Source organism: Anguilla rostrata, chromosome 13, assembly GCF_018555375.3.
Source record: "Anguilla rostrata isolate EN2019 chromosome 13, ASM1855537v3, whole genome shotgun sequence".
Classification (NCBI taxonomy): Eukaryota; Metazoa; Chordata; class Actinopteri; order Anguilliformes; family Anguillidae; genus Anguilla; species Anguilla rostrata.
Genome location: NC_057945.1, coordinates 30,122,940 through 30,138,204, shown reverse-complemented (window position 1 = coordinate 30,138,204; position 15,265 = coordinate 30,122,940). Strand labels below are relative to the sequence as shown.

Here is a 15,265-nt window from a genome sequence, read left to right as displayed (position 1 = left end):
GTGTGATACATTAGTTTATCCACAAGTAAAAGATTAAGTGAACAAGAATCAATGGCATTCAATGAAATGGCCCTTTCAGTGTATTCTTTGACATAGCCAAAGCCACACAGGTCTGTTGGCAAAAGGAGGGTGAAATCTATCAAACACACGCAGTAAATAGCCAACCAACTTGCCAGCAAAACATCTGCTGAATATAAGATGTTGCACAATTAAAAATTACATGGTACAATAAAAATAGAATAATTTCCCCCATCCATTATGTCAGAAAAGGAAGAGTCTTTCATTAAAAAAGCAGCAATTAGGCCATAATGTGCTGTATAAATCCTTAGGTTTCATGCTTATTTTCCACGTTTTTTAAATCATACTAAAAATAAAAATAAAAATTCACACAAATATCAAACTTCACAGAGCAGCTCTGGATATATTTCTGCTGAAAAACTTAGACCGAACAGTGAGAAAGAGTGCTGACAGGAGATGTCAGCGCCATTATGAAGGCACACACACACACAGGAAGCGAGCAGGGGAGATTCGGTTACTGGTTAGGTGACGCTCAGTGGCACGGCAGTTTTCCAAATAAGCAGTCTGTTGTCTCAGTACTGTAAAATATATTTTGTACATGGGGGTATCCTGTGCACATACACATGCAGAAAAAAACGATTCAAAGTGATATCACAGTGACAGCTCTTTTGTCTGTCTGTCTGTCTGTCTCTGACGGTCTGTGTGTCTGTCGGTTGGTCTGCCTGTCTGCCCGCCTGCCTCCCTGTCTGTCTGTCTGTTTGTCAGTCAGTCTGACGGTCTGAGTATCTGTCAGTCTGTCAGTTGGTCTGCCTGTTTATTTCTCAGTGTGGGACTGGATTCAATGAGAGCCTGGTAGTGTTACACTGCTGATCCTGACACAGAGTGATCAGTGAGTCCTCACCAGCCCTGGTGATCCGTGCCTCCATCACTGGCCCCTGGATGCTCCTCATTAGATTTCTGGAGCTCCACCTGCTGGACAGAGAGGTTAGACCAAGGTGCTTCTGTTCTGAGTCAGAGCATTAGGTACAGAAGTGTCTGGCCACCTCAATTTTAGTAATAATAAATGGATGTAACTGCACAATGAGTCACATCCTAATAAATTTTGGACATATGACAGTTAACTATAAAGACTGTCTTGTGTGCAGATGTCAAATGTAATCTCTTTAATCTCCTCGCTTTGGGAACACCCCAGTCTGCATGTGCCCCTGGCCAAAGGTACAGTGCTCAACTACTGATGTCCCATTTATTTATTTCAGTGCACATCATGATTCTGTCCTGACTGATTGGCTTCTGTTCTCAAAACTGAGAAAAATAAATGAGATAAGTAAGAGAAGAAGAAGTATGCTAAGTGTGTGTTTGTGTGCGTGTGTATGTGTGCATGCATGTGTTTGCGTGTGGGTGCATGTGTGCATGATAGCACCAGTCTGGACACCTTCTGTGACCTCCCTTTTTCAACATCCACGCTGGAGTCTGCCCTCTCTCTCTCTCTGCATGCGTCAGAACAAATGCAGTCTTGGATCACTCATGAGTAGAGTCGGAGCCCTGCTTAAAGTTTCCAAAGTAAACCTGAAGAACCCTCCCATAAGGCCAGGGGTTAATGTGGCTGTCAGCGCAGTGAATGATATAGTACTTTAACAGAATGTGCCTGTGTCTATTGTAGTAAGAATTAATAGCTAGCTAAGGCTAAGTACCTTGTTCCCAATGCAGAACGAGGGGATTCGGGGTGTATGGGCATATGGGAGTTCAGGGCATTTGTCAGGGTGTATGCAAATGTGGGGGTAAGTGGCCTAGATTAAAGTGAGTCTTCAGTCTGTCAGGGCGAGGCACTTTGAAAACAGGTAAAAGGTGTGCACAGTGCTACGTGTTCCACATTTCAGGGGTTGTGAAGTGCATGAGAGAGCACAACAGTGATACTGAGAATCCGCACTGTGAAGCTACCCACCTCTGGTGCTTTCCAGCCTGGCTATTTCTAAGCTTTTGTGTCTACTCTGACATTCAACCTTCTTCCTTCAACCACCAACCCCCCCCCCTCCCACCTGCTAACCTGGACACACATCAAAAGCAGTGAACGCTGAGTGATTGCTCCCCCTGTGGCTCAGGAAACCATGTCCATCTGTAGGCTTCTTGTCTCCTTAAATCATGTTTGGCAATGGAAGCTGGCCTGAATGTTTAGCCATTATATTTAGCACACATTAGAAACATAAATCCTTCTGTACAGGTTCTCCTCTGCAATCGCCAAACCTGTCAGTGCACCTAAAAGGCACCCATATTGGCAAAATGTGAGTGCAAGATAGCTCCAGCAGGTGGAGTTAAGGCCCTCTCCTGGTAGCCAAAGAAGCCAGATTATATACACCTGAAATAAATAAAGTAATGTGTGAAGTACCTTTGTGGAAAACTCTGGAGGAGATTGACTTGTTTTGAGAATATTCTGGATGGACCTGTGCGCAACTTTGCTTTGCTCTCAGAAACCTATTTGGCAGTAGGCCCTGGCACGATAGAGGATATGGACTGGTCTTATGAACAGACAACAATTAAGAGTTTGCTATATGCTGTTGGCTGCCTGTTATCCGAGTAAGCTGCTAGCTGAGTAGCAGTTACCTGTAGTATCCAAAACAGGGTTTTATTTATTTTTATCAAACAAAAAGTATATAAAAAAAAAAAAGGTTAGAGCATGGTTTGTAACTTCTCCTTCTCAAATCTTTTCAAAAAATATACTTCTATAAAATAACATGGCTTCTTTACAATAAAAGAGGGATTTAAAGGGAAACGGGGGAATGGTAAATGGACTGCATTTATATAGCACCTTTATCCAAAGCGCTTTACAATTAATGCCTCTCATTCACCAGAGCAGTTAGGGGTTAGGTGTCTTGCTCAGGGACACTTCGACACGCCCAGGGCGGGGATCGAACCGGCAACCCTCCGACTGCCGGACAACTGCTCTTACCTCCTGAGCTATGTCGCCCCTATGTCGGGAAAGTCCATTCAACATGCACAAATGCAGAAAGCGCACATTTCCCTCCACCTCCACCAATTAATCAACACACCCGCTCCCACCCCACCTCCCTATTCCTTAATTCTACCCCTTTCTCAGGAATTATATCTATTTCTTTAAGTTTATTTCTGTGGGGATGTCTGTCTAAATAACTCTCTCATTTCATGAAAAATAATGCTGAAGGTAATTACTTCCAAATGAATATATATTATATGCACAGTATACATGTATATACAGAAATACAGGTGTTACGGGGCTGGTGACGTACCACATACTCTAATTGGACACTGATATTTCTCCAACATTACTACAAACAGAAATCATGTCATATTTCTGGTATGCTCTGGTATAGACTGGGCTGAAGACTAGCACATAAAATTAATTTACTTCAACTAAATTGCAATCAGTTTGTCAGACCATACATGCACAGTGGGAGGAAGAATGTGCTGAAGTCAGAACAAAATAAGCACTGGTTCCCAAATCATCCTTTGAGTCCTGAGAACAATTCACCCTCGAGCAGGAGGGTTTGTCTGTAAATGTGAGACCAACATTAATGCACTGAGGGAAAAACTCAAAGGCAGGAGAAACTGACTGTGATAAAAAAGCACCAAGGAGGCTAACAGCTCTCCTCATTGTCCTGTGCAGAAGATTTGGCTACCCCGGGAATAGTGGCAAGCATGCGTGACAGAGGGACACCACTGTGCAACTGTGACTTTACATCAATTCTCACACGATTTTATATTGAAAAGGGGAGGAAAAAGACACCTTTGAATCTGTGAGATTACAGTGCCTGTGTGTGAGATGCCTGAATGCATACCGGTTTACATTTAACCTATCCAAATCCTAACAGCAAAATGTAACTAGAAGGATGTCAGCAGAAAAATATGTATGTGGAAGAGCATGGACCATGGGACATATTACCCAGTCATGGCAATGCTACAGATGTGATCAAAAGCATCTGTACCAAACCATTTATACAGTCAATTCCTAGAGGATATATAGGGTCCTTCCCAGGGAGATTAGTAGGATCCCTCATTAGAAATAGCTGGCTCCCTCCTTAGTAGACTGATATAGTCCCTTCTGAATTCATCAGCACAGTCTCTCCCTGGTAGGCAGATAACATGGCAGATAACTTAAGTCCGTAGATTGAACTGTATGATTGTGCACAGTCTGTATGGGAGGGATTACTGTTAGCCTTCCCAAACAGCCAAGGTTGCACAGAGAGGGCTGGTCCACTTTGCCTGTACAGCAGGTAGAGGGGAGGTACATGTAATCCAGGTGAAAGTGTGTAGGCAGGACCAAAAACCCGCCTGTCTATCCATGGAGTGTGGATGGTAGGTTGTCAATATGAGTGGGTGGCATCAGCCCCACTGAAATGATGTTGGTTCTCCAGCTTGTCCACAGGCCCCACTGCATCTTGGGAATGGTGACATACACTTATGGGTGGCATGGATGGTGTCAATGGCAGCCGCAGGCCCTGACCACCATGTTGCGGTACCTCTTGAGGATGACGTTAGAGCTGTCGTCAAAGTAGAGGACGGAGATGGCGTGGAGCTGGGTGGGAGTGCAGCAGGGCTTCGGCACCGTTTTGGGGTTAATGAAGTGAACCTGTGGTAGGGTCAGAAACGAGAAACTGTTTGGAAATAGCAAGACATTGAAAACGATTCGCACATCATTACACAATGGATGAGTGAATGACATATAATCAGTCACTCATACGCACACACTCATAGTAGGGCCACCCAAAGCTTCATGGAGGCTCACTCTCCCATCTCCACAGCTTGGCGTGGGCGCTTACCAGCGTCTGCACAATGGCATGATTGGTGGCATTCATGTACGAGTTGAGTGGGAATGCGCATTCGCCCTCGCAGTAGTACGCAGCGTAGCCCTCCGGTGCAATAATCCAATCCTGAGAGGGAGGCAAGCCAGAATGAGGGTTTGTCATACTGTACGATTCAAGCAAATCCAATACCTTGCCACAGCCACGCTATCAAAAATGCAGCAGTCCACCGCCTCTGCGCATGGCTCCTATGCCAATAATCTTCCTATGACAGCACATTTGTGACTGACAGCCGCAATTGTTGTCCAGGGGCTCGTTTCGCAGAAACGTTTTGTGAGGATTTTCGATCGTTGACCGCAGTATCTTTTCAAAATGCATCGCTTGTGAATCGCAAATAAAAGCGCGATGACTACAGGCCTCTGGATGGTTTCTGAGTAATGAATGGAGGGTCTTCCCACGTAGGGCAGAAACTGGCAAATGCTGAGAAAGAAATAAAACCAGCTTTGAAACCAGCATTGTTAAATTGTCCAAGTTTATGGACCAGCTGCTGCCCATAAAATAATCCAATCAGTAAACACTCCAAGCGTAATTGAACTGCCAAACAGCTCAGTTACATAATGTAGAAATTCCATAATGTGGAAATAATCAAATGCAATATGGCCAAGCCAGGTTTAAGATAGGAGTTGATAAAGGAGAGTGGGAAAATTTAGCATGTAAATACAGAGAAGATGGGAAAAAAGGGAGAGGAAGGAAAAAGAGAGGGAGAGGAAAGACAAAGACTTGTAAGATTTTTTCAGAAGAAGTGGTAGAATAAGAAAGATAGTGAAGGGACGTGAAGGAAGACAGGAAGAAAATGAAGCATTGCCAATACATTGTATGGGAAAGTGAAAAGATTCAAACAAAAGCAGGGTAAAAGAGACACAATGACAATGGGAGCAACGGAATAAGTGGTGCTATACAGTACCTGCCAGCCGAGGTCTCTAAAGCTAACGTACAGCTCGTGCTTCTTGCAGGCCTGTTTCTGGTCAATGATGCTGGTTTCTGTAAAGCAATGGGAACAGAAAGAGTCTCTGAAATATTCAGGAGAGAGAAAAGTCCACATACATGACCAAGTAAGTTTACATATTCATGCACAACAAAGTACCTGCGTAGTTGGCTGCTTTCATGGCTGCCGGGCTCTTTTGGGCCTTGGAGCGGTTGGGGTTGCGTTGTTTGCCACCGGCAGAACGAACGCTACGGATGTGCACCTCAGCGGCCTTGAAAAAGGCCACCATGAAGGGCTGCTTGCTCTGAGGCCCGCTGTGGCCAATCAGGCCAGCCATCGTGGGATTCACACTCTGACCTGCGGGGGGGGGGACAAAAACAGGCGTGGTGCAACACCAGGTCAACCGCAGTGTTGCAGAACTCATCTACACTCGAGTGGTGACTGACCTTATCAGGCAAAAAAAAAAAAACACTTACTCTTCTGTGTTGGTGATAGAAACATGCAATGGTGTGCATCACTTTGAGTCTCGGTGAAGAATACCTTCATCTGACTGGAAATGCAGGGCGGCCAGCACAGATTATTTATAATGCCTCTCCAAATGATCATAAAATTGGATAAAGAATGGGACGTTTCTCTAATCTCCCTGGCAAGGTGGAGAGAAGAGGCCCTTTGGGCTTGCTTACACATGACTCCCATATTGCTCATTCCAAGATGGAAGGAGAAAACTCCCATTTCATTATGACCATTTCCACACAACACCCAACCTGTAATACCCTAAAGCAGTTCCTGAGCATTGAACTAACTCACACACAAACCACACAACTCTATGAAAAAAGTGGTGAGCGGCAAACCCCTAACCTGTTCAAATAAAAAGCGAATTTCTGTCATTCCCTACCATACTGCAGGTGTGTCTGATGGAAATAGGAGTGGATGAAATCTGTCCAGTTAAGAGATGTGTTTGTTGATACATTTGTATGTAATCAACAAACACCTCAGGAGCCTCAGGAAACCACACCTGCATTTCAGTTTTACAGAGTGTTGAGAAGCTTTGGCCCTGTTTGGTGTCTGACTGGTTCATACCTCTTTACTCCACCCTGATTGGTTCACATGTGCTAACTAGACTCATGTCTGTTTACACTTGCTACATATATGCTAATTGGCACACATAATCTGTGATTTCAATGCTGTAGATTGAAAGGGGGAAGTAACACAATCATCCCATTTAACAGCAAAAACATTGTTAACATTTTCACCCTGTTCTTACCTTAAATAGCTTTGACAAGAATACACTCTCTTTAAAAAGAAAAACCACATAGTTAGTCACTGGTGATAATGCCAGAACATCAGCGAGAACGCCTAGTACCCTTGTTCTCCAAAATAAGTGTTTAGGGTGAGCTGTGAGTTAAATCACCAGAACCTGGGCTGGAAACAACTAAAAAAATCAGGCTCTTTAAAGGAATATAGTCATAGTTCTGACTGAGCTAATAATTACTAATAAGGTCAAATTTAAAAGAAAGACTATAGAACCACTGCACTGCTAAACTTTCCAGACCACAGGCTGGAGAACATCAGCAACTCCACCAGCATCCACAGAGGGGAGAGCATCCGGTCCATCATCCCACTCACCATCAAAGCCTTCCAGTACCAGCTGCAGGCCCAGATTCCCAGCTGGGTTCAGAACCCAGTGGTTACTGGTTGCAGTGATGTCAAACACCAACCAGCCCTCCTCCGCTGCCCAGAGCACCTGCGTGTCTAGCAGGAAGAGATCTGATTCCCTGGAACACACACAAGCACACGCACATACACACACACACACACACACACACACACACACAGTGTGACTAAAATTCCCTGACCACACACAGACACACATGCACTGTGACTAAATTTCCTTGGTCATGCACATGGATGGATATACACACTGCACACACAGGAACACATATTATGTGTGTTTAGACATATGAAGGATTTCCAGTTGACATTAAAATGCAAAATGATCTGCACATAAGAGCCTAACACCATCATATTCAGACCAAATAAAGATGTGTGGAAAAAAGTGAAGTGTAGATTACCAAAGGTAAAATACAGGGGACGGAAATCTGCCAGTAACCTGCCAGTCAATAGAAACCACAGGAAACGTGTGCTTAATGAAATGCTGCTGGCCCGGAAGCACTCATTTATGAGATCAACATACCCAGACTAGACACAAGCTCTTCAAGCATATCCGACAAAACAGCGTGCTCTTTTTACAAATGTCTAGAACCTTCCTTGAGCAAGTGACAGCCCTATTCCTTCATCATGTGAATCAGGACCATGGTGTGCCCTAATCAGGAGGTGAGTAACAACAAAGTTTGCCATTACGTGACCCTTCTCCCTCAAAGGGCAGCTGATATCTACACACAGCCCTCCAGCATAGTCAGTGAGAACAAGGCAAGACTGGAACTTGTTCGCAATGACCTGCTACACGTCTCATTTTCTCAGTCAAAAGCAGTGTGTCTGAGTAACAGCCTCCTGTGGAGAGCTCACTGCTAAACCAGACAGGAAGCAGGAGACCACAAGTCACAGTTTAACAGGAGGATAAGATCTGCAGCAGGACCTGTCACAAGCAGTAGTCCACAAGGCAGACACATAAACAATCATTTACACATGTATGCATATACACATACAGGCACTAATGTGCACATGCTAAATCACAAACATGTACTTACACAAACATTTGCACTCACATTAATATACTTACAGACACGTAAACACATACAGTGTATGTGGGTGCATACATGCATACAGGGCCAGTTTTGTGGCTCAAACGAAGCTTAGTCCTGGAGTTTTGTATGGATGAATATTCATTCAAAATTGAATTTAGTCTAGGAATAGGCTTAATCAGTGTTCACAAAAGTGGCCCACATTGTTTAAAGAATGCTAAAGCTGTATAGAATGTCAGGAGTGTATAGAAATCATTGAAAAATGTCTGTAGTTGGAAAGAGTGCAGTGAAGGAGATGAGTATAATGATGAAAAGGCGAGGGAGTGAAGCGAAGGAATGAAAAATGCAGACGACATGGGCTAGAGTCCAGATGGCAAGAAGCAGCGCCTTCGCATCGCTCTCGGGAGCACTTAATCTCGCTAATTGACAGTAATGGCTTTATAAACGGCCTCTGATTTCACAGCAAACAAGCAGCCCCGCGATAAATCAGCAGCAGGGGTCCCGCGGAAGAGGGCGTGTTCCCACTGCGCTGCCACGGAAACAGGCCACACCGCAGAACTCCCCAACATCTGGGATGTCTCCGCATCCAAAGGAGGCAGCACCACCCAGCAATGGAGATGCGTGCGCTCCCTAACCTAGAAACTCTGTTTCCCCCACACTTCAGTATCACGCAACTCAGTCACGGTCACGTTATTATAGGAAATACTGTGTCTGCATCACCTAAAAATGCAGTACGACTAACAGCATGTTTTTTTTTTTTGGGGGGGGGTTCAGGCCAGGTTCTTGCCCAATTTTTCCCTTTTCTGTTCTCTCTGTAAAGAGTCTTTGTGACAGTGCCTCTGTAAAAAGTGTTATGCCAATAAAAGTGAAGGGAAAAGGAGTAATGCTAAGGGCCAACCATTCTCGAAGACGTGAATATGTGGGTCGAGAGAATAGAAATTCCAAAGCAGCGTGTAAGGACTCACCTGTCAGGGTGCTCCTGCAGCACCTGGTAGACGTTGATGCGGAAGGTCGCGTTCTCAGAACGCTCCTGGACGGCGTCCTTGTAGATGCGGAACTCCGCAGCCGTGATGGCCTCTCCCTCCGGGATCCGCGACAGGTCAAAGCGAAACTCTCTGTGGTGCCGCCAGGCCGGCAGGAAGTCTTTATCACGCTCCGCTGAGACACAGGGAAAAAACAAGATGGAGGGACACCAGATCATCAAAGTGACAGAACACACAGTGACACAATTTGCAATGCAAAATGAAAGAGAAAATGGCTTTTTTCAGGTATACCACTTCATAAATACATACCATGCACATTTTTGAAGTCAATAGAACTTCCTGTACACCGCCCCCAATTACACCAATGGAGGCACATATCCACCCATGCTAAATGCCACAACGTGACTCACAATGACCGTTTATGTGAGACTTACAAAAAAGCTGTCTTTTTACCCTATTTACTGAGATTTCATAAGAAACACATGATGTAAGGTGCACCATGTCCAAAGAAAGCAGGAGAAGCCACCTGGGAACTGCGCACGTGTTGTTCCATTAAATTTAAGATTGTCTAATACTGTTGAGAATTTGTCGGAAACAAACTGAAACTTAGTACGTTGAAATTTCATGACAGGATGCTGTAGTGAAATAGGTAGAGAAATGTTTTATTTGCATCTTTAATAAAGGCATCTAAACTTCTTCAGGCTGACAGCATCAGTAACATTAAGGTAAAATATGTTCCACGTTTTCTTCCATAATTAATTTTTTATGGTTTTAGCACAAAATAATGAAACAACCTTCCTTTCAAAGACAACTATTGTTCTTTTAATGCTGTCTCTGTACAATTCACAGACACAAAGCACTTACATGCTGTGAAGACCATCAACTAAATGAATGTAGATATGGAAGTGATCAGGTATGGGCAGTCTAAAAGAAGTGTGCTCAGCGCATTACTCTCAGTGCAAGTGTGATGCTCTGTCACCAGCACACCCCTGGTCATTGCTGTAAATGGGTAATCACAGAAACAGAAACACACCCCCAGCAATAGAACACTAGACCTCCAGACACCCGTCTTTCGCTCTCTGCGTGATGCATCTGACGGGGCGTACGGCATCAATCAGCGCGCAGTCATCAACGGCGCTCTCTGCAGCCTGCTGGGCAACAGACCCAGTCGCTGTCTGTCAAAGCGTGCCGCTCGGCAGGCTGATGAATCAACCGCCTTTTTTCAAATGTCAACCGCTCTACCCACATCCCTACAACTTCCTGTTTTCAATCAAAACCTCAAATGAGACACGCTTCCTCAACACCAGTTCAACGAGCGTCCCAAAAAAAGTATGGCCGGGTTGAGGGGGGCAGCAACTGAAAATTACTTGATTTGCTTTTAGTTTTAAAATGGGCACATGCGATGACCGCAAGAAAGCCACATTGAAGTGTTTCTCTAAAAAGCCAGCAGCACCAACGCAAGCACATTTAAAAATGAAAAGCTATGCAGAGCCTACATGCAAATAGTCCTGCCCTGTCATGGCAGCCCCCTGAGGAAAGAGCAGAGGGAGATTTACCCTTCCAGACAGCCCACCTCCTCCACAGTCACCGGACCATTCTCTAACCTGCTCTCTCCCTTTCCACCAGACCCTACACCACGGATTCTCAAATATGGCCCTCAAGACTAGTATTACTGTAGGTGTTCCTTCTTCCCCTCTAATTTAGACCTGGGACTCCAGGTGATTGGCAAATCAGTGACATTAATCAACAAATTATTTACAAGGTACAAAAGAAAACCAGTAGTACTACAGGCATTGAGGGCCAGATTTCAGTATCTAGGCTAGAGAAGGGCAATGCCATTGCAGGAGAGCTGGTGTGTATTCAGAATTTTGTTGCCACCAATTAGACAATTAGGTGCATAAGGTAATGTCCACTCATAGATTAGACCACAGTAAAAAGTTTCGTACCAGTCCATTCATGAGCGTATCAACACATATAGTTCATATATCAGTTCATACATATAATTGGGTGAATTAAATAAATAAGAGCTGATGGTGGCATGAAATCCAAAAACAGACAGGGCCTCCTTGCCTATCACATGGCTGAGCTCGTCTCATAAGGCATGAGCACAGTCTCTGATCTACCCGATGCCTACGCCAGCCGCACAGGAACTGCGCTCCTCTGATGCAATGACTGCAGGTCAGCTGGAGGACTGCAGAGTGCAGAGGAGCTCCAGGAGGCAGCGTACGCTCCAGAGAAGATCGCGTGCCTGCCCGTGCTCTTCTAAATTCACCACGGGGGTTGCAGCAATATGTCAGGCCTTACCAATATACTACAAGAGAGGATGCCAAATTTGGAGAAAATAAAGGAAATTCAATTCAATTTTTTTTTACAATTCCAGCTGGGAAATGGGAGGAGATGAAACAAGAGTGACGGGGCAGCACTGCGGCAGTGTGGCGGACTCTGGCGATAGCTCAGAACTGAGGGGCGCCATTGCAGTCACAGTGGATAAGTACAGTAATAAATAATGCAGTTTAATGGTTTGTGGTTAATGAGTAGTCTTTGTAAGTGTAACACTCAGACTCATTACAAAGAGTATTTACCCCAGTGGGCCCATAGCAAAGCCACAATTGAATGAATCAACTTCTTACAGGGTTTGGACAGAAGCCCCGCAGGTTGCCTTCATAGTCGGTCACCACATTACCAAAATCTCCAACCCAAAACATTTCCACAGCATCCATAGCTGCCTAACGTTATTCAACACGTTTACCTTCAAACGATGGGGAGATTGCCATAGCAACAGGTGACTTTCTGCTTTGGGCACATCCTGCCCACTGGCTGGCAAATGTTCCACAATGACATCATAACCTCATGATATTTTTATATTGTTTCAGTGTCTCACAATGCTCAGAGAGAGGGGGCAGCATGACCCGGACTGGATTTAAATGCACACAACAGTCACTTAATTACAGTAAGTCATTTGGTTGGCTGTAATTAACTGACTGGAAAAAAAACCAGGGTGTTTTATATGCAACTGAAATCGTTTATAAGTATTTGATGTGTTTACATAGGGGACCATCAACCTCAGAAATTCCACTATAGAAATTTTTCCTTGTCCTTCTGGTTTGTTGTCCCTCAGTCAGACTTTGTATTTAGTTTGAAAAAATTCATATTTATCTCACTCTTTACAAAAAACTTCTGGGAGGCCAGTAGAAGTCAGGTATTACCCACCACAAACCAGGGGTACAGTGGCAATGTAATGTAAACTTTGCACCTAGATTTGACAAATCCCCTTCAGAATGTTCTCACAGATGATTGCACAACTTTAGATTACTGGTAAGGATTTGTGAACTATGAACTATGAGAATTGTATTTACTGAGGGTAAAAATGATTGGGGTAGGTAATCAGTTTAGACAAGGGGGAAAACCCCTTTCCAAGAAGAAGGATGGATGAAAAAATGGTTTGCAGAGTTCCCTCCACAGCATAAAATTCTTTTTGGCAGGGTTAGTTCCTCTTCTTTCAGAATGTGAGAACAAAAATTGCAACTTCATTTTATTCTCAATCTAACAGTGTACTATTTGCTATGTACTCTGCCATTCCCAATTATATAATGTCAGTTATCTGTAGAGCATAGCTCGTTTTTACTGTTATGTAGGCTACTTGAGCATTCCCTCACTTAAGATGATAACGGTGTATTCTATTCTACTCTATTCTACTTTCATTGCAAATGTTTTCCTCAAATTCTTGTTTTCCAACATGGAAAGTGCAATGTTTCCATGAATTTGGACTCACTTGGACTCATCTGGACTCACAAAATGGGATCTGCCCCTGAACCAGCCCTAGACTGAGTCATGAAAAGCTACTACAGGCCACTCCTCAGCTTTAAACCTGACCCTATATGCTCACTGTTAGAGGAAAGTTATACGCGACGTCCCAAGACATGCGTCTGCACGTGTGCGAGGAGACCACACATCAGGAAGCCCTGTCCAGGCCCGGAGCGGAGGGAGAACTCTGGCCCGCTCGGAGGCCAGCAGGGAGGAGATGTGGAGCAGCAGGCCTGAAGAGGTTAAGTCTCAGAGCGCAGCTGCGCTGGCTTGGCGAGGAGGACACGCATCTACGATCGTCTCTCGCAGTGACTCAGGGGCCACCCGCCGAGCCCTGGAATGTGGCAGCGCTCCTTCCAAGGAGCAAGTGCACAGCGAGGCCACAGCTGCGCGAGCAGACTGCCCACTCCTCTGGGGGGCGCCAGTAATCTGCCTCAGTCACACACACACACACACATGAATGCACCGCGCATACACACACACACACACACACACAAGCACGCACGCATCCAAATGCACACACACATGCAAATGGATATACTGTACACATACACACACACAAGCACGTACACAACCTCCCCACCAACTGTTTCAACATTGTAAGTGCTGCCAGATGTAAAACAGATGTCTGTTTTAACACACCTTTTTCCCCAAAATGGCATTCATCTTTCTGAAGGAAGCACCCAAAAACAGCCCTTTCTAGCAGCTGCTTTGAACAGAAGGTTAACTTTGAAACAATAGCCGAATAAACTATCAACTCAAATATTTCAGTCATGACCATAGACCTTGTACTCCGGTCACCAATCCTGCATCTCTCTCTCTCTCTCTCTCTCTCTCTCTCATTCCTAATTATGAATTATAAAGATTGCATGCATTTATTACAATTCCTATCTCTATCATTGAACAGATCTATTAAATTTAATAAAAAGCCTAATCAGAATTTTGCTTGTTTATGAACAGCAAAGAAACCACAAGATCTAGAGGACCCATTGTTCACTGTACTGATTCACCTTGTGCATTCACCACCATTGTCCCAGATACAGCAGAACAAATGGACAATTGCTGTATGATATAGCATATACTGTAATGTTTTCAGGTTACCATTAGCATACTAGCGTTGCCATACCACTCACTGCCATGCAAGTCCAGAATATGTTTGTTTTGGGGGTTTTTGTTTTGAATGACTGCGTTGTCATAAATTAGAAGATGAATTGCAGAACTGGGGCCTAAAACAGAACACATACCAATGCCTGGGGAAAAGCACTGTTCAGTGTAACATGCTACAGTTTCCAGACTGCGCTGCACGCTAACAGGCTAGGGAGATGCATACAGGGGAACATTTCAGAGAATCTTTAAAATCAATTCATTTTTGGAACAGGAAACTTCAGCAGTGAAATCATAAAGACACCATGGTGCAGCAGAATTTTCTTTTAACCCATATGGAAAAATGATATGGAATATAATTTAAGGCAACTACATACATTTTAATATATTTACTTATATTTTAAATGTAATTATTACACTGCAATTATTAATGTGATTATTCAATATTTTTACATAATATATTTACCCACATTTCAAATATATTGTGAAAATATATTTAAATATTAAAAAGTGGCAGCTTTTGCATATCCATAACATGCATTTACAAATATTTAATGCATATATGTGTATATATAAAATATATATTTTTGTATTTCATACATATATTACACAATGTTTTAAATTGATTTTGAATTTCCCGCCATATATTGAAATATATTAAATATAGCAGAACTGAAGTGGCTAATCTGCTGCTTGTTGCCTAGATATCTGCAAGATGCCACTTGGATAGGATATTACTTGAGACCATGTGGCAACCTGCACTCCCCTGGCAACCTGCACTCTGACTGGACAAGTCTCAGCCCTCTCTGGAAGCTGTGGTAGGCTTAGGGGAAATTCCTTCATTCTGCATAGCCCATGGGCCAGGATCACATCAGACTATCATTAGCCATGAACACT

At 43.9% G+C, this 15,265-nt stretch overlaps 1 protein-coding gene across 5 annotated transcripts in view; it reads right to left on the bottom strand.

Annotated features, from left to right (window-relative positions):
• The window catches only part of LOC135238483 (bone morphogenetic protein 7-like), a 31,041-nt gene that overhangs the window by 2,616 nt on the left and 13,160 nt on the right, over positions 1 to 15,265 (bottom strand). For 4 of the 5 annotated variants that reach the window (XM_064306421.1, XM_064306420.1, XM_064306422.1 and 1 more), the window contains 6 exons: positions 9,443 to 9,635; positions 7,402 to 7,550; positions 5,935 to 6,132; positions 5,755 to 5,831; positions 4,809 to 4,919; positions 2 to 4,618 (listed from right to left, as the gene is read on the bottom strand). In XM_064306421.1, coding sequence (XP_064162491.1) covers positions 4,469 to 4,618; positions 4,809 to 4,919; positions 5,755 to 5,831; positions 5,935 to 6,132; positions 7,402 to 7,550; positions 9,443 to 9,635 — 878 coding nt within the window. In that variant the 3' untranslated portion in view covers positions 2 to 4,468. Of the gene's footprint in view, position 1; positions 4,619 to 4,808; positions 4,920 to 5,754; positions 5,832 to 5,934; positions 6,133 to 7,401; positions 7,551 to 9,442; positions 9,636 to 15,265 lie in introns of those variants that run through there. The other variant, XR_010325127.1, reaches the window with a different exon arrangement.